Below are 27,655 nucleotides of genomic sequence, written 5' to 3' on the forward strand. Positions count from 1 at the left end.
GTCACAGTAACCTTGACCTTTAACCACCAAAATTAAATCAGTTCATTGCTTAGTCCAATTTGATGTTTGTGCCAGATTTGATGAAATTCCCTTGGGGTGTTCTTGAAATATCATGTTCACAGGAATGGAATGGATGCACAGGCGTAAGGGAGGGCATAAAAATACCTAGTTTTCCGCTTACCTGTAGAGCTATTTACCAGTCTAGATTGTTTGGGTGTGAGCTGTCGAGTATTGGAGATATCAGCCATAGAGATGTCTACCTTTTCTCCAATATAATGGAACTAGCTCGTGGTGCTCAAAGTGCCAAACACTGAAAAACTCAACAGTAATGTCTCTTTCCAGAAACCATGACCTGGTTACTCAAGATAATCCACAGACCTTATTGTGAGCAGTTTCATGTAGGAACTATTTTCTTACTAAGGAATTAAACCTGCGCAGAAGGAAGCATGCATCTATTCATGGATGAGAGGCTTGTGCTTGTGACAGCGCAAGATGAACCATTAATGGTGTACTCCTCAGCTGAGCTATAATGTTAGCTAGCTCAATGGTGCTAGGTGAGCTTAGCAGTAGATGCACGCTTCCTTCTGCACAGTAATATCGTGGGTGTGTGTAGTTCGGTAGAAAGAAAATAGCTCCTACATGAAACTGCTCACAAAGTTGTTGTTTTTTTGGGTGCTTTGAGCACCACAAGCCGAGTGCCATCTAGTTCCATTATATTAGAGAAAACGTAGACATCTCTACAGCTGATATCTCCAACACTCGACAGCTCACACCCAAACAATCTAGACTGATGAATAGCACTACAGGTAAGAGGGAAAAATATGCACTTTTGATTCTGGGGTGGACTGTGCCTCTAATCTTTAAAAACGGCTCACAAATTTCAAACTGATTAACAAACATTTGGGGCTGTAGTGAGTATTTGGGGTGGCTTGTTGGTGCATGTCAGAACTCATCAAGGTGACATACAGTGTGTGTGTTCCTGATAATGAAGAAACATGTCAGTAAGTGCAACAGTGTGGCTGTGTTTTTAATAGTCTTTGGAAAACAATGAGGCTCCATGGCACAGAGGAATAATATATATCAGGCTTTGGCAGACAATACAAGGTATTATGATCAATTCATTTGTTTGCAATAAGAAAATATATAATGTTTCTAACCTAATCCCTTGAATGACTGATCACTGAGAGGTAAAGTCTCCACCTTATAGTGGCCTCTGAGGTGTTTGTCCTTACCTTCAACCTTAGGCTTGGTTTCAGCTAGACGCTCTGCAAACTTCTTCTTGAAGAACAGAGCCTGCAGTCTCTGCTGGTAGTGGTCAATTCTGATGAAGAGAAGAAAGAAGTGAAAGGAGGGGAAAAGGAACAAAAACTAGAAAGGGAGGTGAGTTACATTTGTGTCCGGGGAGTGTCAGTTCAAAGCTAGAAATCACCCAATTGTACAAAACTCCCCATCTCAGTTTTCACCAGTCCTTTTATCATCTGCTATGCTCCCATCAAGGCAGAGCGTTGACAAATTGGTATGTTAGATGTGCCCAAAAGTTTACTGAGGGAGTGGGAATTTCAAAGAGAGACCTGGAATATTAAATAGCAAATAAAGGGAAATAGCCAAATCCCAGATGTGTTGTTGGGACCAAAGGAGATGCGGTCAAAAAGAAAAAGTGGACAGGGTAATATTTCACCGAATGAAATGAAAAGGTTTAGTTATCGTGAACAAATAGTGTAGATTCTGAGAAGTGATAGAATGCTGAACAAAAGGCACTGATTTAAAACTTCTCCACTCTCTGATGTGATGGGAGCCCTCAAAGGGCAGCCATGACTCCTTTTCACAGCTAAATGATGAATCACACTGAAGTTTGAGGCTTGTTCTCGATCCCAGCCTCCCCACGCTACTTCAAAAGCTTGTTCTTTTTCAACAGACATCGTGCTTTGCAATATTTTAGGATCTATTTGTGGCTGACTGGCTACACAAAAATCTGCATGTTGTTCATTTTAAAAGCCTTCCTTTTCAAAAGCGTGCCATAGACTGTCAGACACTGCTCTATGCAAACGTGTCACATCTGTTTTATCACGCAGGCACTCTATATATTCTCTATACTCTATATATTCATCACCACATCTCACTTTCTCACAAACTGAACTTGATGAAAATTGCAAATTGTAGATGTGTGCAATTCCATGCTTTGCAGATGTTTTGGCTGCATTTAAAAGTGTTACAGAAATCACCTAAAACACCATTGCTGTTATCTGAAGCAGCGTGTTACACAATAATGTGGTCCTGTGTACCTGCTCATTTCAAAGAGGAAGCGATCAGCCCGGGCCATCCGCTCCAGCTCATGTTTGTGCTCCTCCAGGAGATCAATGTCACTTTTCTCTGGGACAAACTTCAGCAGCTGCAAAGACGCGAAGACACATTTAATCCGAATGCTAATGCAGTTGTCTGTGGTGCAAACTGAAATGCACGGTATCTAACTTCTTCCTGGTATTGGTATTTCTTTTTTCTTTTTTTTTAATTAGCTTGACCACTTTAGCTGTAATGCGTGTTAATTTATCTTAACCGTATCAATACAAAAGGACATACTGAAATAAACAAGTCACTGAACCCCTGAACTGCTACATGAACAGGGATATGAGCGAGATGCATTTCAACTGCCAAATACCTTTTGGACTGTGTGGACTGACAAATAAAAAAGAGATTAAAATAAATAAAAATTGAAAAGATCCAGACCCCTTGTACATGTAAGGAAAATTGTTCATTGGGCAGCTCATGTTTGGGAAATAAAGCCTGATAGGTGCAGGACTTGAGGTCCCGAATCACCCTGAAAGAGTTTATTTTGCAATAATACCTCGCTTACAACATATCATCCTGCTTATTACACAGCTACTTACTAAAGAAATCAATAATTCAACACAAAATATTGATTTAAAAAATTGTTTTACTGATTTAAAATTGATCTTACTGCTTCTGCTATGCTCGTAGCAATGGTCTGCTATTCACAGCAGCAGCCTGCTTATCAGAAATACTATAGAGACTATAGAATGCCATAAATGACCAAATCAGAACTGAGCATTCAACAAAATCATAAATTAACTCAGGTTGTTTATTTTCTGCTTCATTGTCAGAAAAGATTAACACATACAACATCACTTTGTCTGGGCCAAGCGCTGATTAGGCAAACTTCACCAAACCTCTTGAAAGAAACAATAGCGAATCAATGCTCTTTCCCCATCAATCAAATCCATACACATTGTTTTTACCTTCCCAAACAATTGTAATTGACTACACTGCTGTCTCATATATATGTACAGTTTATGTTATCCATCACCAGCCTCACCTGCTCCAGCATATCTTTGGCTAGCTCTTCCCTCTCATCCATCTCCAGGATCGCCCTCTTGATCTCCTCATTGCTCATTTTTAACCTGCAAAGGAAGAAAATAGTTAACTGAAAGTTGTCTTAATCACAAGAATTAATAAAATGTGATTAATTGCCACATTAAAAACACAATACTGTGAGTGGACCAATGCTAATACTGGTCTGGACCAGTGTCAACCCCGGGCACACTGCCAGCTGTTTTCAGTGCATCTGATCAGTGTTAGTGTGCTGGGTTGTGATCAATAACAGCATTGTTAGTCTGTGCATCAAAACCTTATTGACCAACTGCTGACCCCATTTGGGTCGAGTTTGTACCCTCGGGCCACTTGCTATTGACACGAGAGTGAGTTCAGGGACTGTGCTGCAGTTTTGTCAGACAGAGAAAGGTCTCAGGAAGCCTGTTTATTGATCTGTGAAGAGCTGGTTAGGATTCAAATTCTCCAAAGGGCTTCAGATCATTGCTGTTAGGAGACACACAAATGGAAACCATATTGTTGGGTGGATTTTAAATTAAGACAATTGATTCCGGTTCAGATATGGAAAGACTCAAAGCCCTTAGGGAGGGGGAAGGTCATTTTATGTGTCTTGATTTATTTCATATGACCTAATGTGGAGACTGATAGTACTTGAATGTTTAAAAATAGACAAAAGTCTAGTTGAAATCTGAACAGTACTCCAGAGATACATCTTGGACAATGCTTTCTGTCTGTCTTATGACTCAGTTTGCTGTTGCCATGGATGGTAATTCAATTACACTGACAGATGTCCTTGTGTGTCCATTAAAAACACATTTCCTGCACCAGACATAAGAAGCACCTGCCCCAAGCAGCCGAGTAACAGCTCCAACCTCTGACCCAAAGGCTGCAGTGTCACTTATCTCACAACAGCCTGTGCTCAGAGCATCTCTTTGGAAGTATAATCTAATTAACACATAATAACTAGTTATTAACTGATGGTATAATGTAACGTAATTAATAATTCTGGCTGGGACCCGTACTTTGAAAGCAGGATGACACAATTCTGTGCACGTCTACCATCGATGACTGACAGCTCTTTGACCTTCCGCGTGCTGACGTATATGTCGTCCATAGAGCCTGTCTCTTTCTGCAGAAAGACAAAGACAGAGATCACGATTAACTTTTTGCAACATAGTTCTATTTATAAGAGCGCTCATATAAAATGCAAAACCTCCTCCTCACATCTGTTTTACATCTTTATCTTGTTGAGAGATGATATGACCCCTTTTTAGCATTTAACAATGCGTTAATTTGGAGCAGATATTTTAAAGTGACTTAAAAAAAACCTCAAAAGACTCAGCTGTTGCAGTTTGATCAGTTCCACTATCGAGCACAGACTAAAAGATTGCACTCCAGCCAAATACTTCAGTTGGCCTCAGGTCAAGTTCCCTGACCTGCTTTTGCAGTCGCTGACTGTGAATGCATCAGAGCCCGTAACGCACGTCTCATTAAAAATGATAAAGCCTGGACTGAATTGTGGAAGGTGTATGAAAAAAGATCAAAAGGAGACGTGGAAAAAAAAATGGTAACAAATTCGGTGCAAGCAAAATATAAAGCAGGTCCCGTGAGAGGAGATTTTATTTGGTGAGTCACCACTGCAAACACAATGCAGGCTGGCCTATAAACCTCTCAGAGGAACAGGAAACACCGTTCAAAACTTTGCTGTGGGCCAGTCAGATATTTTTGTAAGCTTCACACAAATGTAGTATTAAAATTCCACAAGGAGAAAGAATACATGTCTGAGAAAACTGGTCGGGGCTGCATGTTAAACACATTCTATTTATGGTCCGAGCCGGTTTCCTCCTCGCCAGAAAACGTCCTTTTTGAGGTTGCTGGCTATGACGTATGTAAAACAGATGCGGCTTGTAAAGAAAGTGTCGTTTTTCCATGCCTGCATTGACCCACGGTGCCTGGCAACAGACTGAGGTTGGCACTGGGTTAGGGGGACAACTCCCATTCACTGGGCCTGCCAAAGCCCTCTCTGCCCACGCGCTCACGACATTTTTGCCAACTTGTGTATAGCATGTGCACCCAACCCAATGTAACTGGAGACCCCTTCATCTTTTATAACCGTTATTAAGTGGCGTGATTGAAATGTGGTCAGGTGTTTGAACTGGTTTCTTCTCTTGTGCAAGGCAACATGGTTGTAAAGGCCTTTTTAACATACAAGTGGCTGCATTTCAATTCAGGCTTTTCCTGCCTGGTTCATGCTAATGATTTCGAGGGCAATGACAGATTCTGATGGTAGTAATAGTAATCCACACAAAAACTAAGGCCTAGTCCACACAAATGCACACACACACACACACAGGTATTTTTTAAAACCAAGGCTTTTCCATGTGTTTTGGTCTTTTGTCCACATGCCAACTACATTTTCGGTCAGTGAAAAATGACCTTTTGTAAAATTCCATCCAGGGTGAAGATGTTCAGGGACTTTGTTTTCAGTGATGACATGTACACATGGGAAAGTTTTGAGTGTGCACTGTTTTCACTTCGTGAGGTGCCACAAATGACATTTTGTGCAATTGTGGACGTAGCCAAAATAGTGCTGGCTCTAACCTTGCTAAAAGGACTTTTTGCACGTTTACACATGAATGCACAGTTACTCTTTCACAGTATTGAGAAACAAAGGCTTCAGAATGCACTACGGACGTCACTGCGACATAATCCAAAACTCCCACACACAGACTTTGTCGCCAATGTCACCGCTACCCAGTTGGACGCTGGTTTTGCATGCTCTTGACAGCGCTTCAATTGTGTTTTTGCGTTTTCATTTGGACAAAGATTTAAAAAAAAAACAAAAAAACAAAACAAAAAAAAAAAAACAGTGCTTGTGTGGACTGTATTATTTTTGGGAGAACAAAAATGGAAAAACCCTGTATTCAAAAATACCAGTGAACATGGAGATGATACAGATAGACAGAGCAATGGTTTTCTGAAACTCCAATAAGGAAACTGTCCTACGTTTACAGCCAATCACTTATACCCTTTCTTACATTTGCAACACACTACTAGTTCATACAATGGTAAAAACAATGTCTTTAAACCTGCAGTAATTTATTCCCCCACACTTTGGGGGGAGCAAAATTACACATAGACATATTATCACCTTATAAAGATGATATAGATCATGTGTTGCCTATTTACACATATAACAGTCATGGAGCAACATTAGCATTTTTTTGGAGTCATGCCTCTGGTGACATGACAAATATCACTCTTTTTTTTAGCTCTGTTTTTTGTATCTTTCATCTCCTGGGGGAAATATCTGGCTCTTTAGAAGCTAAATGCTTCACAGTGTTCACCAGCTAGTCTGTGCCTTTGTCCGTCTACCATTTAGTGTTGAGCTGGTAGTGTACAGTGGGTTTGTGGAAGGGCTGTGTATTGGCAGGAATCTGGAGATACAATATGTATAAGGATATAATAGGGGTGGTGAAAAGGAATCACTGCAGTATAGAACTGCAATATTTTATGTGGCAATGTTGTATCAATACACAGATCCCAAGAACTGTTTTTTAATTATAGAAATTATTAACTTTTGGTAGCCTATTAGAATAATAAAATATTAGAATAATAAAATCAGCTGGTTATTCCATCCATTAGATACAAGTAGTAGAAGTATCGTGATAATATCGTATCCTGGGGCCTCTGGTAATTCCCACACCTACAACAAAGGGGTTTCAATTCAATATACTGCGATATATTGCGATACTGTACGTGAGATAATATACTGCATATTGAAATATTTAAAATAATTTTAGGAGCACTGTTTAAGATTCTATGTTCTTTATGTTTATGCTACGGTATACTGTTACGTTCGTGAGAGTCAGATGGCGGTAGATAGATTGCAACACTGCTATTTAGTGGTCGGGGGATTAAACACAACACAAAATTAACCACTGACGCAAATTTTTGCATGTAAATTATCAATTAAAAATAAGTGTTTTTTGAGAATCGCTACAGTATCACAAAACACAATATTGTGATACTCAAGTGTATCGATATTTTCTTACACCACTAGTTTTTTGAGCGACATGATGAGTGTGAGAATGAACAAAGTCACTCGACCTACTGTTAATATAAATATATTGATAAGAGCAGCTTTAACACTAAGGTATACACAATGAAGATTCATACATCCCAAAATTCTTTCAACAAAAACGACAGCAAACACTCATGACTGTGTACACATCCTATAACCACAGATAAGTCACATGATAACTCATTATACAATCAACTGGCCACTCTGGCTGGCTGCTGCATGGCAGAGGAGAAGGTGATAGAGCAGTGGAGGGAGGTAACCATGAGATAAAGATGCTGGAAGACCTTTGACTTACCTGTTTGAAGGATTGGTTAGTGAGCAGGTCCTGCCCAGGCAGTCGGAGAGTGCAGAGAGACACAAAAAAAATTGAAAACACATGCAAAGATTAGCATTTCAAGCAGAAAAAAAAAAGGGGTGACCAGAGCAAAGAGCTACAACTATGCACACTACAAGCTGAAGCTGGGAGGCCTTCTGTGAGAAATAATAATTTACTGTCCAGGTCATCAGGGGCTCATGAAATCTACATCGAAAAAAGGTTTTGCACTCTGTTCTATTTTGGTTTTTGTGTTCTTAAAGAGCTCACAATTGTTATAATGTATTCCTTTGATTGCATCCACATCTGTCTTGACGTGGAAAAACAAGAACATGAAAAATGAGCGTGGTAACTAATCCTACAGAGGGCAAATGTAAACAGAAGTCCATTTTGAAAGAAACGACCAACGACAAGCTTAAAAAAGCAATTATGCCACGTATAAACACTGCAATATTGTCCAGTTGAAATGAATCTCGCGCTTGCCAAATGGAACCGACTTGTCAAAGCCAGGAAGATCTTGGGTTTTTATGCGGCTATATCCGTAGAGATCGCCATTCAACCATTGGCCTGCGCCAATAAAAACCTGCACTGTATAAATAAATACACGCAGTAAATCAGTGTCAGCAGCAGCCTCAAATGACCCATTACTCTTTAATAAAAGCCTGAAAAGAGAAGTTGTGCTTTTAGCTGTCAGAGGGGTTTTAAGCATGGCAGTAAAATACCTTGTAAAGGAATTCAACAATACTGCCTCTATAGAGCCTATGCCAAGTACTGCTCTTCCACTGAGCCTTAAAGAGCTTGATTTAAACTGTGATTAACTGAGACTCAATAGAGCAAATTGACATTCCACTTAAACCCATTTCATGCAGTCAAATATATCAATTTATGCACACAATATTATCCCATGACATGTGGTGTGTAATTAGTTGTAGCACAGGGGGAAGTAATTGCTATGTACTGTATGGTATCACCCCAAAGGCATGCATACCGCAATTATCCTATTAGTTAGTGCCTGGTTCAATATGCTTCAGTCAATTTCTTCTTTATTTTAGAGCATTAGCTTCAGTGAAAAAAAAAAAGAAAAAAAAAAGTTTTTGGTATTGTGACTCCTCGTGACTTCAATGGTGTCGACTGTTTCCTCTGTGCTGCCCTTATCCATGAGCCCGTGAAGACCAAGTCAGCTCCCCAGTTCTCACAATAACACTCTGCAAATACTAGGGCAAAGCTCGAGCTCTGTGGCATCTCTACAATAAGGCATTCAGCAGTGAACAGCTGCTCGTGTTAGCCCGGAGCTGGACCCTTGGCACTATCAGGAGTCCTCTTGCAACACTCCCACTCCTCAGCCCATCACACACACACACACACACACACACGCACACACACACACACACACACACACTCGCTTATGCACACATGTTAAAGAATCAAGGGCAAAATTCAAACATCAAATGCAACTCTAGCAGTTATTAAAACAAGAGGCATAACGTGGATTTCTGTGTCTATAAGTTAAACAAACATACACTGACACTCGTAAAATTGCATTTCAGAGTACTGTGTCCCACTTTGTAACAAATCCAAACCTGTTGTCTCTGATAGGCTGAAAACATCTTCTCTATGTCCTTGAGGTCAAGAATCTTGAAAGCTCTCAGGTCGTCAATGTCGTTCCAGATGGTGCCATTGATCACATTCTGGAAAGGGGTAACGGGATGTAAGGGATTCATATTCAAACACTGATTAGCACTGAAGGCGCTACTTCTACATTTATTAAGTGTTACTTGCTCAGTACTTTAAATCAGGGGTGAACACAAGCTTGGAATTTGTTGTGCAGTTAGATCAGCTAAAAGGCCATAATGCTGTGTTGTAACACTCAAAACCTCTAAGTTAATTGACTGTTTTATGGCCAACATTTTGCCATGTCATAGTAGGAACTGCACAGGTGTATCTAATAACTTCAAGCTAACTAAATGTAGCTGTATTTCATTTAGGGAAAGCCCTGGTACTGTGCATGATGGCTCACTGGAATAGCTCACTGGGACACTTGGAATCAGACTGAGCCATCTTTAATATTATCTATTTCACCTGTGCTTTCCCTACAAGTCAAAATGTCTGCTGTAAGAAACTGAATTTAAGTTTCAGTGTTTTCACTCAGCAGCAGAGTATTTTGGAAAAGCAGATGTGGTCGTTGTTCTCTCACCTCTCCTAGTTTGGCCCAGTTGAAGGACTTTAGGGGATGAGAAGGCTGAGGGATGGACTTGGAGCGCATGGTGGTCGCTGAGTTAAAAGACGAGGGAATAGGAGGAGGCGGGACTCCGAAAATGGGAGGGGCTCCTGGCGGTGGAGGGGGTGCTCCAGGTGGGGGAGGAGGTGGTGGAGGAGGCGGGCAGCTGAATGGCAGCGGAGGAGGAGGTGGAGGAAAGCCACCCATCATTGGGGGTGGAGGTGGAGCCATGGGGCCGCCAGGAGGAGGAGGTGGAGGTGGGAAAGACACACCGACGCCCTGTTGGTGAAAAGACAGAATATACATTTTTTAATAGTTATTATTATGTTTTGAACAACACCTTTTTATGGACCTGTCTTAGAGCACTATTTCACAAGTGCTAAAATACTTAAGATACGCCTAAAACAGAGGCAAATACCAATAATGTGCTGACATTTTTGGAATTATGCTGCCATATTGAGGGTTAGATAAGAAAATATGTATCAATTGCAACTGTGCATCTGACACCACCAAAATTAGCTTAGCTTAGCACACAGGAATGAGTTGGATAGCTAGCTTACACAAAACAAGCCCTTCAACAACTTTAAAAACAGTACCAACATGTTGTGTTTTGTTCATTAGCAAACTTGCCGACAGTACATCCAAAACTCAGCTGGGTTTTCTTCCAAGTTAAAAACAAATGCAGCCATAGCAAATTCATAAAGACAACAGGACTTCTGAGCTGTTAATTAGCTTTAATGCATTAGGTTAGCTAACGTAAAGCTACGGAGTCACGTTTTCTCATGCTAACGTTACCTTTGTCACACACCTGTGCAACGAGCATGACTGTTTCCTGCTTCTACCAGTGTTTGTGCTAAGCTAGGCTTAACACACCTTGAACCAATCTCTGTAGTTAATGCACTGAGATGACGTTATAATCAATTTTGTCTAATTTGCAGCAGGAAATCAAAAAAATAAAAAAAATAAATCATCCCTAAAATCTGTTGGTTTTTTTTTTAAATAATGTTCGTTGGGGTGAGTTTTACCATTTTACTGTAGAAACGTTAAAGAAAATGATAAACACCTAGCAGTTAGCTACATGATTACAGCGCAGCATATCACTGGCTCATTTAGGTGCTGTATGGGATATTGTAACCTATTATAAAAAACAGTGCTACTCACAGATATGTCATTAATGCGCGAGGACAGGTCAAGGACTTGTTCCCTGGCTGAGCGCAGCTCCACTCCCTCGCGCTGGAGTTTGTCCTTCATCTTGTTCAAAGTCTTCATCATGTCCTCCTTTTCCTGGGTCTTGGTTTCACACTCCCGTTCCTTCCTCTCTAGTTTGGCTAGCAGCTCTACATGGTCTAAAAGGGCACAATATGGCAGAAATGTATTCATATGATGTAGGTGCAGATAATAAAATGACACAGAGAAGCACATAGTGATTTGTAAGGAAACATTTAAAAAAAAAAAAACACCTTTGTGGAGATTTAGAAAATGCATGATGTATTTTCTGTTTCAACCTGCAGAGTGCAGTGTGTCAAACAAGTCTTACCTTTCCTGAACTTCTCTGCCTGGTCTCGCCACTGTTTCACCTCATTCTCATTGACCAACCTGTGAAACAGGCAGACAAAAATAAGCACAGACGCACTCTGTTGTACTTTAGGTGCCTTTCGTAAAAGCTTGGCTGAGGGACTCCAAATGAAAACTAGCCTCTTGGCTAATTCTGGCAATTTTATACCATGTGTATTTATTAATTTGGAATGTCCCTTCTCATAGTAAACTCAACTGAAACTGAAAGTGAAAACACAGACACAGCTTTGCACAAGAGGCTCGCATGTAGAGCTCAACTGCAGTCCAACTCAGTCAAGGCAGAACATTTTGAGGAAATTCAATAACTGGATTGGAAATCTATTGATCACTGACAATAATTCTTGACTTCTTTTTCATCCAGCTTCATTACCAGTATTGACTGAGTTGATGCAGTTTGCTCTTTTAAGCTGCATAACACAACATTAGTGCTAAAATAAATCCTGCAGGGCTGAAATCAATATTCAGTTATACATTGAAGCACTTTAGGATTAGCTTGGGGCTTGATGTTAAACAGGGTTACACTGAAGCTGAGTGTTCCTGATAATGAGGCAATCAGGGAGACGGTACATGGGTATAAGTTAAAAACTTGTTATACACATTAAAACTGAATGTGTAATTAAAGCATTATCAAATGGAGTGTTTTGAGTAATTAATGTAGCTGGAAAAAGATCTGAAAGTGAAACCTTGAGCACCGGTGGAAGCCGTGGCTACAGTTGAGAGAATAGACATGTTTCAGTGTCATTGAGCACAGAGTATAAAACAATCAAGAAGAAAGAGCACGAGAGAGGGAACTGCTGAACAGGGAAAGTGCTGGAGTGCGACTGCCAACAAGGATAAAGTAACTTCACTGTGGTAATGATTCACACTCAAATGCTTGTAATCAATTCACACGAGGAAATCCACAAGGCAATTTAAAAGCAAATTGGTCATTAATCAGATTTAGGCCTTCTAAATGCATGTGTTAGTGAACAGAGTCTGAACTTGATTACAAAGTCAGTTCTGCTTTAATTACAGCTCAGGCAGCACTCTATGGATCCAACTCATTAGAGCACAAAGACAAAATCACTTTATTGTTCACTGGTCAAATAAATACCGTTACATAGCTGTGGAAAAATGTGATTTGTACAAGAGTGTTAATTTCAGGTCAGGCACACGTGCGAGTAGTCAGCGCCGTCGTCATGGTGACCGCAGATGATGAATGGTTTTTGTCTCCCAGTTGTTTTAACAGTTGTTTTAACGTCCCCCTTCCTCACTCTCTGAGCGGCCACAGCACGAGACATACTGTACATTTTCAGCCGTTAACCGTCAGGGCCTCCGGCATGCAGCCAAAACAATGAGGAAATCTCAGTTTATGCAAATCTTTCCAGGCATAATTTACTCTAGGAGAGTTTATGGAAACACAACAAGACTTTGGCAGTGATGCAAAGTGAGGGATAGGTTTTGACCACTGTGATGGATCTGCAATGGACAGTAATGGACGTCCGGGCTCAGATGCCGCGTCCAAGTCGGCTTTCTGTACGCTACTGGAAAGAATTACGCTCAAGTGAGCTGATTGCACAAACAGTAGTGGCTGAATTAGTGAACAAAGTGGGAGCGAGCAGGGGCCAAGGTTTACCACGCTACATGTTTTATGGTGCTTTCACCGCTGAGACTAAACACATTCATCACTGATCTTAGAAATAACAACAAAGTGGAGAGTGGAGGAAAGAAAAAAATGACAGCACGTCATTAAGAGAAACTCAAGTTAACAGGCGGGAGAAACACACACCAAATGTATGGACGAAGCCCTGAATGCCATCTTTTCACACTACCTACACTCAGCAACCTCACCGTGGTCTTTGGCTTAAGAACATAAGTACAGATTAGTTTCAAAATTTAGTGAAACCCAGACCACAAAACCCAGCACATGTCAATGATCATTTGGAAGCGAATCTCTCTGAGCGACAGTGTAGACTGTGCCCTCGATGACATACAGAAAACATCCACTTCCAAGTCATAATGCTTGGTTTTCCCTTATAAAATGATTTTTTCTCCCAGTTGTCTTCTACATGAAGCCAAATGACTGCTTCACCGCACCTCAACATGGCTGACTTGGCCGGCCTGCCTGCTTAATGCGATTAGAACAGTTTCCTTTTGATCTCCAGCTTCCGCTTTCATGCCAATTCACGCTTGGAGCGTGGCTTCCTCCGATTCTGCCCGTGACCCCCTGCCGCCAGCTTCACTTCACCTCACCTTTCTGAACAATCACATTCTCCACTCCCATCACTGGCACAATCGCTCCCAAATAAAGGAAAACAGTTGGGCCAGGAGTGTTGAAACAGGTCCTACTACACAACTGAACACTAGTTTACCGTAAATGCTTCTTACACCAATGCTCAGATGCATAACTCCTGTGTTTCTCAATCACTCTGATGTAAAGGTACATAACGTCAATATCAGACTTGTCTTTGATCTTAGTTAGAAGCAGGGCTGGCCCTCAACTTTTGGGGGCCCGAAACAGAATCTCATTGTAATGTTTTGCCATTTCACATTTTGTGCACTGTGCATAATAGTTGAAGCACAAACGTAATGAGCAAATAAGCACATAAAGACTACAGTGAGACCTATAAAAAGCAACACTATTGATTAATAATTAATTATTTTTTGTTTCACCACTGAATCCTGAGAGTGCCTGTTTCATAGGGGCCAGAAAATTACTTGCTAAGCTTATTTAAATTATCCATTTTGCCCATTTCCATTTTGTTTGGTCACTCTTTGCTGCTAAATATAGAACAAAATGTTGTCAGTTTCTGTTTAGGAAGTTCAGTGTTTATCTTGTTTCTGTCTCCTAGAAAAAAAAAAAGAAAAAAGTTTTCTAGTTTTCTAAACCAGGGATGCCCCAAGCAACGACTTGTATTGCTTAATGGGCAGGGCCAGCTCTGGTTAGAAGTGATGCTGACAGGATGCACTGACCACAAGGATTTTCCAGAAATGAGAGTGTGTTTACAGCTTCAGAGAATAAGGAGACGCTTTCAAAAAGGCGTGGAGCACTCACTGAAAGTACAGTGCACTTACAGTAACTCTCTCTTATAATGCTACAACTTACAGTATAACATTTGGCCTGGTTTACAGCTTCCTTTGATATCTTACGATGGTAAATAAATATATGACACAGACCCAGATATAGTGTTTGTATTATTCCTGACATCTTTATACATTCACATGAATGCACGGCTGTCATGGGCAGGTTGTGGAGGTGTCTGCGCTTGGGTGATATGTCCGCTTTGACTTACATTCGAATGATGTTCTTAACACTGAAGTTGTCCAGAGGGGCGACGTCGGGGTCCTCTCCCTTGTCGTCCTGGAGGACTATCTGCTGGAGGATCCTGTCTAGGAGCTGCCAGTGCTGCAGGCTGCCACCACCACGTTTATCTGGGAGTGGGGACACAGACAGAGACAGTAAGGTCATCCCAGTATAATGGTGTTGGCCTATGATGTAAAATACACTCCAGATATGATTTATCAGGTAATGTATGTAATATTAAAGTTATACTTCAACCTCCAAATGACCATTTATATATCAATTACTCTCCCTATGAAATGTTGAATAGAAAGAAAAGTTTTTGTTTTTCTCATATGCCTACAGTGAACAAAGAATCCAAAAACAGAGAAAATTCTAGATGAATCAAAGTCATAGGGGTCCGCATTTAACAACAGCAAAACCATATCAAAATATCTGTTGACAAACTCTCACACAACTCGTGCAGTATAATCCAAGTCTCATTTATTCAGTCATATGCTCAGTACTTCCCAAACAGCTGTGCGAGTGTTTGTAAATGGATGTTTTGATATAGTGTTGCTGTTGTTAAACCCAGATCTCTACAACTTCAATTCATCAAGAATTTTCTATGATTTTGGATTCTTCGTTCACCGTGGAAGTATACAAAAAAAAAGTTCCTTCACAAATTCAACATGAGAGTTGTTTTCCTATAAGCTTTTTCCAGACCTCAGATACTCAAAAACAGAAAGTCTGATTAAATGGTGATGGTATTGTCTGTGAACAATTTACTTGTCCTGGAATCTTATTGACAAGTTTGCTTTATCAACAAGGCGAGAAAACCACCTTGTCATGTCGCTACTCACAGGGCATCTGCAGGCAGTGCTGAAGGATGGAGAGGAGGTTGGGGTAGGCGTCTGTGTGGCTCAGCTTCTTCTTGATCAGCTCAAACATGGCACCAGCACTCTTAGTATCTACGTGGGTCTATCAAGAAAGAGCAGGTCTTGATTTACTATCAAGTCTGACCATAGCTATGCTTTACTTTGAATCAGCTGACAACATTTATCTAAGAGTAATTCTAAGTTTCTCACCATATCAAATCTTTTGGCCAACTCAGAGTCATCCTCATTCCGCACCATCTCAAAAAAGTCCAAATGCCTGCACAGGGGGGAATTATTATCATTATTTTAAGACTTATGACTGTGGGGAAGATCATTTATTGGTTTCACAGCTCTTATGTCTCAATCTCACCTATCCAGAGTGGCGTTCTCATGCTCTCGGAGCTTGTCAATAACCGGCTGGATGCCCAACATTAGGAACTCGTACCTTAGGTGGAGGCGGAACTCAAGGTTGTCCTAGAAAAAAAAAAAAAAGGAAAAAACAATAACAGAAGATGACAACATTGTTTGCTTACAAGTGCTAGTAACGGAACATCAGATATACACCAGAGATACTGTAGATTGTTCAATCTAGCATGAGCCTGAAACTACATTCACCCAAGTTCTGTCTATGTCAGATAGGGTATAATCTAAGGCCTTGGTCAGACTGCTTGCCAAAATCAGTTTTCTGGGATCCAGACTGTTTCAAGATTGATTTGGGAAAGTCTGGATAGCAAAAATTAAAAACACATGAAATGTGATTTTTGTAAATTGGATCCAGACCACATTTGAAGGTGGTTTGAAATACAATTCCAATCAAATTTCTATAGATATGTCTCAATCCGGATGCTCTGGTCGTTAAAATCAGATTTTGACGATTTTGTCACTCGCAATGCGACACTCAGCGACTGCGTCAGATCCAGAGTGACAAAAGTGCTCAGCAGAATCTGTGCTGCTACTAGCAGAGCGCTACGGAGGACAACGTGAAGAACAGCAATTCAAAATAAACAGAAATAAATAACCACGACTTTACAGTGTGATTGTTTGGAGGGCAAAATGAACTCCATTCCTCATGTTTCCGTGTTGGAAAGCTTTGTCACCACCACAGCTACGTAGTTCCTGACGTGCACGTTGTTACCACAGCAACCCATGCAGATAGGTTGGTGATTCTAGACACACAAATCCAATCTGAGCACTTGCAAATAACAGTGAGGACAGTCCATCTTCAAGATCTGATTAAAGAAACACACTTGCGAGGCTGAAGTCTGAAAAAAAGCCTAAAAGGCGTATGGGCGTTCAAGCTGACCTCCCCAGCTCCAGCATTGAGCACGGCGTTGATGAAGGACATGATGGCAGTCTTTAAGTTGACCTCGTCTCTGTAGCGGCCTGTACTCTTGTCCAGCTCATTCAGCAGCGTCTACATGTTTGGGACAGATGGGAGAGTTAGTCAGCCAGTGCGTTTGATCTAAAAAATATTTCAAAACTGAAATTATCACACAGCAACTGGGTCAAAAGATAAAAGGAACACGTCAAAGAAGTTATGATTTATTAAAACTGATTTGTTTTAACACAGCCCGGTGACACAGGGTCACTGCTCTCACTTCTCACACCTTTTGTTCCCTCTTACACTGACCCCAGACATACTTTTGCAGCTTACTCATAACTCAGACATTAAAAAGGCCTCATAAGTTTGGACTCACTCAGCTCCTGTGGTGTTAGCTTAGCCTGAGGGGGCATGATTTAGCACACACCCTGGGGGAGGTGTGAGATGTGGCTTGTTGACTCAGTCCTGCTAGTCACTAAAGCACCACACATACGCTGACCTCCATAACTCTGGATGTCCTCACCTGCCTTTAATATGCCCAGAATGTTGACTCAACCTGAGGCCAACAGTCCGAGGTGCTGCAGCACGAGTCTCCAACTTATCAAAATGACCACAGCTTGATTTATTTGAGCATTACTTTGACATATTTTGTCTGCCCTTTCCCATAATCTCTGTCTGCCTCATGTCTCCAGGAAATGCTCCCTAACACGAGATCTGTAATTCAAGTTAAGTGACAGCTGTTTGCACCTTTTGATAAAGATCACTTCAGTTTCCCTCACCTGAAAGCGAGTCCTCTCCGCAGCGTATTTCTGGTAATGTGCCATGGCCTGCAGCACCTTCTTGTGTCCATCCGGCACCAGGCATACCGCCCCAAGGATCTCCAGCACCGCCACTTTGGTCTTGATGTTCTCCGTCCGCAGGCTCTGTGAGATGGTGTTAATGCTTTGTGGGTGGGCCAGGACATGTGCGCGACCCTGGGAGTTGTTCATCAGGGCCTTGATACAGCCGATGACAGAGGTGTGGACGCGGCTCTCCGACGTCTCGTAGTCCATGCTGCGCAGGAAGTTGAGGAGGCAGGTGAGGCCGTCAAGCTCGATGAAGCGTGTGACGAACCTGGAGGAGGTTGGAAGAAAAAGTAATATAGATTTAGAGTAAAGTATAAGGAAGGTCTGGTGACATCATATACAGCTAGTGTTAGGGTTAGGGTTAGGTAGGTTAGGGTAGGTAGCCAATCATGAACAACAACATTCCCAGTTCATGTCCAACCAGGTACCATTCACTATCTCTATCATCTCTCCAATTTTACAGTACTACAAATAAAGGCCTCAAATGCCTAAATTATTATAAAGCAAAAAGACATGCTTCTCCAACATAACTTTAATGTTAGTAATCAACTCAAATTAAGTCATTATTTAGCATAAAAGAGCTGTATGCAACATTCAGAGCATATCTATAATTCAGAGTCTGGGGTGGGATTGTCTGCACACAGGTCTCAACATGCTGATGTCTGAACTGGTGGCTAGCAGCTAACGATGCAAACTCGATAAACAGCACTAACAATAGTAACAGTATTGAGGGAAGTAACATTATTAACTTAGGGGGGGAAACCAGAGGGTGGGCGTTATGCTTTTCTGACAATGTCGTCCCATTATCAGCAATAACTGCTGTATGAGCACAGTGCAGAGTGGCTGCCTCCAAAGTCTCATCTAGTCGAGCATCTGTGAGGCATGCTGGCACCTCAGAGGTCCTCGACAGGTCAGAGCCAAGTCCAATCTGTGGTGCTGCCTCTGACCTGTCGAGGCAGGACCTCTCAGTGTGCCCTGTGGTGTCTGGCACCAGGGTGTTATGTGGATCCTTTGAGTCGTGTGGGTTGTGAGGTGCGGTACTGTCACATCTCACAGATGCTCGATCAGATTAGGATCTGGGGACTTTGGCGGCCAGGTCTACACCTTGAACTCTTCTGTCACATTCCTTGGATCATTCCGGCACTGCCACTGGGGAGTGATATTGCCATGAGTGGGTATGTGTGGTCTGTAACAACTTTTGGGTGAATGGTGTGTTTTAGTGGTTTTAATGTTGTGGCTGATCAGTGAATCTTTACACAATAAAAAGTTGTTTGCTGCTATATTAATGCTACCAATAGCATTTTATCATTAGACCCCCCCTCTGCCAGGGCATGTGGACACTCCCATATCATTCAATCTTCACACAAAGCTCCTTCAGAGCCACTGCTTTCACATGCTGAGTAGGTGCTCCCCATGATGAGGACACAGGCCTTTATGTGTAAAATTGCTGGAGTGCCCTTTTCAAGTGCTACCAAGCAAGAATAGCACATTTAAAAGTGAAACCTTAACACTGTCACAACCCAAGTTCATCCAGTCTCCTCCTCACAACCCTCATTAGGTGAACTAATTACAAGGCAGCGAGTCATTAACCTCTCTGGGAGAGAAGCAGACTTACTGAATGACAGGCAGGACATGTAAACATTGAGGGTTGTCACATCTACTGAGCACACTGTGGGCTGTATTGTAAATGACCTTCCCACTCACTAAGATTCCTGATAGGCCTCATAAATTATTTCAAACAAATGAGGGCTTGTATACGGAGGGAAAGAGGGAGAGGAGACGAGGACAGACGGACGAAGAGAAAAGAGGGATGGAGACAGAAAGTGAAAAGGACAGTGACAAAAGGGGGGAGAGGGCCTGAGAGTTGGGATTTATTGCTACGCATTGTAACAGATACATTGTTTTGATGTCAGAAGTTCCATCCCTTCCCACTGCTGTCATGGCATGGAAAAACACAACGCATAAAAATGTAAATCATCCAATTATTATCCTATACATACAATCAGTCCCAGATTTTCAGCAGATGCATACACCAGAAAGCATTCACACACACATACACTTCACCTGGCATGACCAGTAAATCTCTGTAAGACATATAATCCTCTGATCAGCAGCAGCCTCGAGATGAGATCAAGAAGGTCATACTACATGCTTGCGTGCATACACCCAACAGTCCTCGACAATGCAATGAAATCACAGGGAACACACACACGCACAACCTTTCAGCAGACAATGTGCTTCTTGTTTCAGCACAGACGCTTCAGTCTCGGCCTCTACTCAGCACCAAGGTGGCGAAAAATAAATCCAACACATTAGATATGACTTGATTCAGATGCAGCACAGACACTGGGACTAGAGCAAGGCAGAACCGATCCAACTGTTAAAGTTACACATCTTATATCTTATATATATATGTGACAGGTCTTTGGCCAGCACAGAAGGTAGCGATACCCGTACGCTTGTCCATGAATTGCGGGGCCACCGCAGAGAGAGAGAGGTTTCATACTGCAAGAGAAATTAAGCTGAACATCCTTGTGATTAATGTATGGAAAGCGGAGGGTGAGAGATGTTGTTGTTGGAGTGCAGGTTCAAAAGGGTGGATGAGATTCAAGGCTTCACTCGCTGCCTGCTTCGCTTCACACCACTGCTTTGCCGACAGCTTGCCAGAAACACGTGCACTAATGCCTGCACACGTCCTTTGCATCAAGAACCCTATGCATAGGCTTGTGAAGAAGGAGAATACGTGCATGCGTGCAAAAGATTTCACACAAACACATACAGTATGTATAACTCCTCTAAAGACAATCAACAGTGACTAATCCAGTGTACTTCTAGTAAGCAGACATCCAACTACTCTCTGTCTGCCTCCTCCCCCAATTCTTCATTTTCCCTCCAGTGAGCACTTCAATCAGTGGATCCCATCTCCTCTGACTTTGGAGTCGCTGACATTCACGCTCAGCCGAGTGGCGTGCAGGCCTTTTTCCTTTTTTTTCTTTTTCCCCTTTTTGTTTTTGGAACGACCACTGCATACTTGAAAAGCCGCTGGGGTTGCGTTCAAGACAGTCAAAGCTCGACAAATGCTGCATACAATATGAGCTCAGGCAGAGCTGAACAATACAGAGGCCGAGCCAACCCCACACACACATCAAGTTCTTTAGACAGACAAAAGAAAGAAGCTAGCACTATAACTTGGATGAGACTGAAAAATGTGACAGGAGAGCAAAAAATGACAGTATGTGTGTTGAGCCACTGCAAAAGTAACGTTAGGTTAGCTTCAGGTTGGAATTGAGCGAAAACCTGGAGATAAATACTTTTTTAAAAACATTAAATGATTGCCAGTGTTGTTAGTTAGCAGTCTTTAAAAAGACATTCAGGGTCATGTAACTTACATTGATCTAAGAAGCGTAAAACCCCTAAACCAGAGGCAGACAATATTCTAAATGAGCAGGACATTGCAGAAAACTAATCCAGATGCTCATATTTAAATTCAGAAATTCATTCCAACCGACTGGACTTTTTGAGGTTTTAGCTGCACAGGCAAAACATTCTGCCGTTTTTAAACTGCGGACGACCCCTGCGTGGCAGACAGTCGGTCGAGAGTTCATTCTTGCCTCAAAGCCTAACCATACAGACTTATCAAAATGCTCCACTGCCACACACACACACACACACGTACACAATCATGCTCTGCCTTCCTCTCTCGTGCCCTTCATTTAATCACCACGTTCTCACACACTTAACATCTCTTTCAAACACCCACTCACCTACCCCCAGGCGCAGGGACACACACATGCACATATGTCTTGTTCTACTATAAAAGGGCCAGAGTGTGGACAGGGGCCCAGGAGGTTGTTCAGAGGTGCTGCCTGCTTTAAACTATTTGACCGAGGTGTCTGCAGCGCTTGGAAGACAAGTCATATGATATCACCACGGCTCTCACTCAAATAAATTTTACTTGATGTGAGGCCCAGCGTGTAACTGTGGTAAAACAAGGGCTGAATAAAGGGCAACACACATAAAACTGACACACATACACACACTTGTACAGATCACAATAAAAGCACCAGCCAAGGTGCACATCTGTGATGTGTATAGTATATCATGGCATGGAGGGAATGGCTCTTATGGACTAGGTTTACTGTTTAATCTACAGGGAGAAGTCTGTGTGTGTGTGTGTGTATTTGTGTGTAGCTTCAACTCATGTGGGCCATGTTCCCACAATGGCTTTTGTTTATCAAGACACACACACACACACACACACACACACACACACACACACACACACACACATATTAATCAGACACTTATGAGTGGATGCAATTATTTACATTTACTCCCGTTACAACAGCCATGTTGTCTGTTGTGTACTTTTGCGTACTTCAAATATAGTATCGCATCTACCTTAAAGGGACAGTTCACCCCCAAAATCAAAAACATATATTTTTCCTCTTACCTGCAGTGCTATTTATCAGGCTAGATTTTTTTTTAGTGTGAGATGCAGAGTGTTGGAGATATCAGCTGTAGAGATGTCTGCCTTCTCTGCAACATAATGGAACTAAATGGCACTCCACTTGTGGTGCTCAAAGATCCAAAAAAAAGCTTGTGCTTGTGACAGCGCAAGACTTAATGGCATCCTCATCGGCTGAGCTGTAACGTTAGCTAGCTCATCGGTGCTACGTGAGTTAGCAGTAGATTTATGCTTCGTCCTGTGTGGTGATACGGTTGGAGGAAAGAAAATAGTTCCTACATGAACTGGCCCTTTAATTGATCACTACTTTAATGCACCACATGGCTTTAGAATGAGGGAAAAACACAACTCTCTCTCCTTACACCACCTTTCGCCTTCTCTCCATTTGTTTATTGCCATTCCAACACAAACCTCCCTCACCGGCAGGCTCAGTCTCTTTAAAGCTGCACGTATCCACCCACCTCATTTTTCCCTATTTCCCCCTAAAACGCTAACTACCAAGGGGTGAGAAATCTGCGCTCTGAGAGAAGCAAAAACATTGCTCCATCCAAGAGTCTTTAAAAGGTGTGATACTCCCCTGCTAATGCATTTGGTAATATGTGAAAACAGATATAAAGTTCACTCTCTGTTAAGCGGAACCTTTGAGAGATCCGGCGGCAAAATGTTTTGAAGGATAATATTTGCATGTGGTGGTAGCAAATCGTCCAAAGGGCTATTGACACAGGAGCGGGGGGAACGTCTGCAGTCGACTCGAGTCAATATTCTTGCTGGAAGAGATTCGCAGAAACGATGTCCTGAGAGCTGTCTTGGGAAGCATTGCGATGCTCTACTGACATGAGCCTGGGACTGCAGCGCATTCTGGGCCAGTACGGCCTCAGTGACCTCCGGGAAAGCTTCATTTCCTGTCCTCCCGCAGTTGTTTCATCGAGGAAATGACAGCCATGTCTTAAGATACAAGAATGCACACACAGTATGCTCCTCAGCACGGACATAAACATCAGTGCAAATGACCTCAATAAGTCAACAGTGCTTACCATATGCAAGTACACTGAGAACGTGTAGTTAGAATACCACGAGAAAGTGTAAATATTTAAATATCTGAGTGCTAAATTGAAATGTACACCAGACTGCAGGCATGATTGGACTACATGGCTGCAGCAGCTTTGTGTTTGCATATTGGCCCTCATATGCCCGCTTGAGTCGAGCTTCAGCCTTATGTGAGTAAACCCACAACCACAGCGTGATGGTTCAAGCTCCATTTGACAGCTGGTAAACAGAGCAATAACTGCTGGCACAGAAAATGAGATAAGCTGTAAATTCACACGAGAGAGAACTTCTGCCAATTTTGAAATGTCTCCCTTTTATGGCTGTTTATAATTTATCAAATTTATAGTTGGAATAAGACATCTGGGCCATTAAATTGGTTTAACATTTATAACAATTAAAACCATTTTTTGATTAATGGCGACTGAAGTACACAGCATTACCCTGGACTCATACAGTGCAGCTGTTCTGGAATGACGTACTGTGATGTGATTTTTGTTGTAACAACCTTGCGGTCATCTCGTCTACATCAGTTTCCATTTCCTACACTACCCAGGATGCTTTTAAAGACAACAGGCCTGATATGTTCACATTCAGTTGCTGGGTCTTACTTCAGTTGCGAAAGAAAGGAAGTCTCAAAACATATGTCAGGGGCAAAGTCACAAAAGAAATTTCACTGCTTTTGTGATCACTAAGACAAAAAGAAATTGTGTAATTCCGTCTGTCAAATCATTTACTGTATATGACATCTGGCTCTCGCTGCTAACCGCTCACTGCTAACCGGTTTGTTGTTGAGCAGGTGGTATACAATGGGACTTCAGAGCATTTTCAATGAAAACAGCTGCCTGATACGGCCAAAAATATCACTATGAGGCTGGTGAGTGAACCAAAACATTAAAGTTGTGGGCCGGAAAGCCGAACAATGAGTTGAAAGTCACTAAAAAAACTCAATAAGGCCGAGAGGAGCTGCAGATTCAGCTGATAATTCTCTGTAGGTTGTTTTCACGTTGTCATTTGATACATTGCTATTACAAAGATATTGATAAAACTCACTTTGAAGGGATACCAAAAATCTGTTATACTTATTTATGTTGTCTTTTCTCTTCTTTGATCTCCTACGTTCTGCTTTTTCTTGAGAAACACTGGATACTTCTACCTCAGGATGCTCCAACTTTTTTCTTCCCATGCAGATTCTGATATCTCAGCTTACAATATTGCTAATACCAGGCATCGACCCAACACCAGTGCTGTCTTGCATTTTTACCTAATTGTGTATAACACAGAGGATGATTTTTACACATTGTAACATGAGGCCGAGGATTGCTGTGAAGCTAAAAACTGAGTCATAAGCCCATATGACTTAATAAATGTAACTTGTAGCAGGATCACTGAATTCTATGATGAAATGGGTGTTTGTAAATGTGTTCAGTGTGGATTGTCATGTCATGGTTAATACCTGATGATGATACTGATGTGGCGGACCTGCTAAGTGCATGCTTTACAATATGTTTGGTTGAGTTATAGTATGTGATAAGGGTCATAAGCAGACCTCTCTTATTTAAGAGATTTGATGGACAAAAGAAATGTTGAAAGCCATTTAACATCCATCCCAATTTACAGGGTGACAGCTGCAATGTGCAGCGTGTGCTTAGTGCCACTGTGTACAGTGTTACTGTTTATCAGTGTGGAAGTACACATCATTAAAGGTATCGTTTTTAATGTGGATGTCCCTTTAATTCCATATACATCAACACACATTGAGCATACGACCCAAACATGTCACCTTGTCATTTCAGTGGCGTATAATCAGCCTGTCAGTGAAAGAGACAACAGTGGGTGGCCTGCTGACAATGTGCTGCTTTTGTGCGCTCTGCCTGGCACCCTGCATGCCCACCATGTGTTTGTGTCCTGTGGCCCTGCAGAGCCGGCTGAGGGCACAAGGGTACCTCTTCACAACCAGACCCAGCTGCCTCTCTGAAACGCCAGAGGGGAGAAGGGAGGGAGGCCATTTCAGGCAGTCATCCAAAGGCAGGCATGAATCAAAGCTGACTATAGACAGACACCACCGTGTCTCACAAAATGCTGCCATTAAGGCACACAGCACACACTGGAACCAGAAGGATTTATAGGGGATCTTTAGGTGAAGCTGATGGCCACATTAAATGACACAGTTCCCCCAAACATCTAGGCTGTCAAGCAAAAAGTCGTCTCGCCTTTTTTGTTGCCTAAGCCACCCATTTGTCACAAAGGCAAGACTTGGCAGGACATTAATACGTTGCCCAGGCTTTCCCTGAACACCCATATTCTGTGGGACACACCTGCTACCCACATCACTGCTACAGTGCTTACAAACATCTGTGTGCTAATGAGCAATAAGTCACTCTGTGAACAGCATGGGTACAGGTGCATTACTGAACAGTGTTGATGAGGTCAATTATTTACACTTGAATACAATACAAAGAGTTCACGAGGAAGAGAGAAACCTGGAGTGGCAAAACACCTGCAAACTTTCCAAATAGTGCAAGAAAAGGATGTATCAATATTAGTATGTGAAACTGGGCTAGGGTAATTACTTTCCCTTTCCACCCCTCCCCCACCTCCCAACTTTACAGGCTGAACTGTGCAAACTACATAAATAATGCAACAAGTTGCTACTGAATAAGGAAATTTTCATCACTCTGCATCACTAAAGTCAAAGTCCTTCGAAATGTTGCTTTGTCTAGCCCTGTTGATTGTGCAGAATTATCTGGAAACAAGAGATCTACAGATTCACATCAAATGAGCACCTCAGCTAAGGAAAAGTAGTCCCACACTCTGACTTCTTCTGTATTATGTAATTATTACCTCCACCAAGAGGTTATGTTTTCAGTCAAGTTCCACAAGATGTTTGTCTGTTTGTCAGCAGGATTACGGAAAAACTACTCGCCTGATTTTTCAGAAAACTCTGTGAAGGGGTGTAACATGGGCCGAGGATGAACCTATTAAAATCATGAGGTGGATACACAATTATATTTCAGGTTTGTTAACATTGCGAGATAGGGCACTCGGCTTACTTGGAGGTCTACGCTCTCCAAGTGCCCTTCTCCATGCTTCACTGGAGCTACCAATAAAGGAGTATTGTGGCAATGTATCGTGATATTTTTTTTCAATTGCCGTTGTGTGTGCCTACACATGCTTTACTGCAACAGCAGGTAATGACCAAGTTGCAACTTCTGCAGCTGAAAAAAAAGCCAACACAAAATGCTAAAAACTGCCAATTGCCGAACTCAAGGCTTCGAAATGGGAGTCCACAAACCAGTGGGTGACATCACAGTGGCTTAGTCCATTATTTTTTATAGTGTCTATAGTAATGGCATCAATTACATGATATGATTCCATTTATTAGAATTTTCTTTCCTGATCATGAATGTCTAATAGTCATAATTCAGTGGCACATCTGAAGTCCCATCTGGGATGCATGACAGAAGCATCAAAGCAGGTTCAGGTGATGAATCAGACTTAATGAGTATTCCCAATATTTCCATCTCATTTAAGTACAGTTTAGAGGAGTTCCTGAACAAACTGGTATATGTTTTATAAGGTTTAGGAACAGAGTAATATTTTTTTAAAACTGAATTTGAAATCTTTAACTTATTTGAGACATTTGGTGTACTCAGGTAGTCATTTGGCGCCACTGTTGCATGTTATACCCTCACTCTCGTTATGTGTCCTCTTTTTACTGTCAACTTAATAAAAGGCAAAAAGAGGTAATTTATTGATTTAAAAAGCTTCCTTATAAATATTGTCATAACCCCAACTAACACATGTGCATGTCACCTTAGGAGCATTCTTGTTTAAGTCAGATGGTTAAATTTCTGGTGTGTAAGATTCGCAACCAACTTAAACAGACTGCAACCGGCTTAAACTTCTCCTGGTTAGAATTCTTTCAGTGTTAATTGTTCAGGAGGTTTTTACCAGGAGCTAAATAATCCACAGAGGTCTCTGAATAAAGCAGTTTGATGTTACAAATCCATGTTTCCCTGACACTGGCATGTCAGCGGCGGATCTGTAGCCTAGCACCTGCTAATGTGTGCTCACCTTTTTTCTCTGATAATTTAAGATCCAGATGTCCAGGAGGTTTTTCCCGGGAGCTGAATTATCTGCGGAGGTCTCCTCCTCTCCAAAACAAATGAACCTGGTGATTTAAATTGCTAAAAACTCTGAATAAATCAGTGTTTGTCCAATGCTCTTGTTGCAGAGGGGCTGCTAATTACAATGGCCGAAGCAAAAACACAAAAATGCTGGCCCCAGATTGGTTTATTCGTT

At 41.8% G+C, this 27,655-nt stretch overlaps 1 protein-coding gene across 4 annotated transcripts in view; it reads right to left on the reverse strand.

The window, feature by feature from the left end:
• Positions 1-27,655, reverse strand: part of daam2 (dishevelled associated activator of morphogenesis 2) — a 116,018-nt gene that overhangs the window by 18,298 nt on the left and 70,065 nt on the right. For 3 of the 4 annotated variants that reach the window (XM_049596899.1, XM_049596901.1, XM_049596900.1), the window contains exons 6-20: positions 17,773-18,106; positions 16,976-17,086; positions 16,043-16,146; positions 15,883-15,949; positions 15,658-15,775; positions 14,808-14,946; positions 11,498-11,556; positions 11,122-11,306; positions 9,937-10,239; positions 9,323-9,430; positions 7,725-7,754; positions 4,368-4,474; positions 3,332-3,416; positions 2,283-2,389; positions 1,233-1,321 (exon numbers count right to left, since the gene is read on the reverse strand). In XM_049596899.1, coding sequence (XP_049452856.1) covers positions 1,233-1,321; positions 2,283-2,389; positions 3,332-3,416; positions 4,368-4,474; positions 7,725-7,754; positions 9,323-9,430; positions 9,937-10,239; positions 11,122-11,306; positions 11,498-11,556; positions 14,808-14,946; positions 15,658-15,775; positions 15,883-15,949; positions 16,043-16,146; positions 16,976-17,086; positions 17,773-18,106 — 1,946 coding nt within the window. The remainder of the gene's footprint in view (positions 1-1,232; positions 1,322-2,282; positions 2,390-3,331; positions 3,417-4,367; positions 4,475-7,724; positions 7,755-9,322; positions 9,431-9,936; positions 10,240-11,121; positions 11,307-11,497; positions 11,557-14,807; positions 14,947-15,657; positions 15,776-15,882; positions 15,950-16,042; positions 16,147-16,975; positions 17,087-17,772; positions 18,107-27,655) is intronic. The other variant, XM_049596902.1, reaches the window with a different exon arrangement.

Source organism: Epinephelus fuscoguttatus, linkage group LG14 (genome assembly GCF_011397635.1).
Source record: "Epinephelus fuscoguttatus linkage group LG14, E.fuscoguttatus.final_Chr_v1".
Lineage (NCBI taxonomy): Eukaryota > Metazoa > Chordata > Actinopteri > Perciformes > Serranidae > Epinephelus > Epinephelus fuscoguttatus.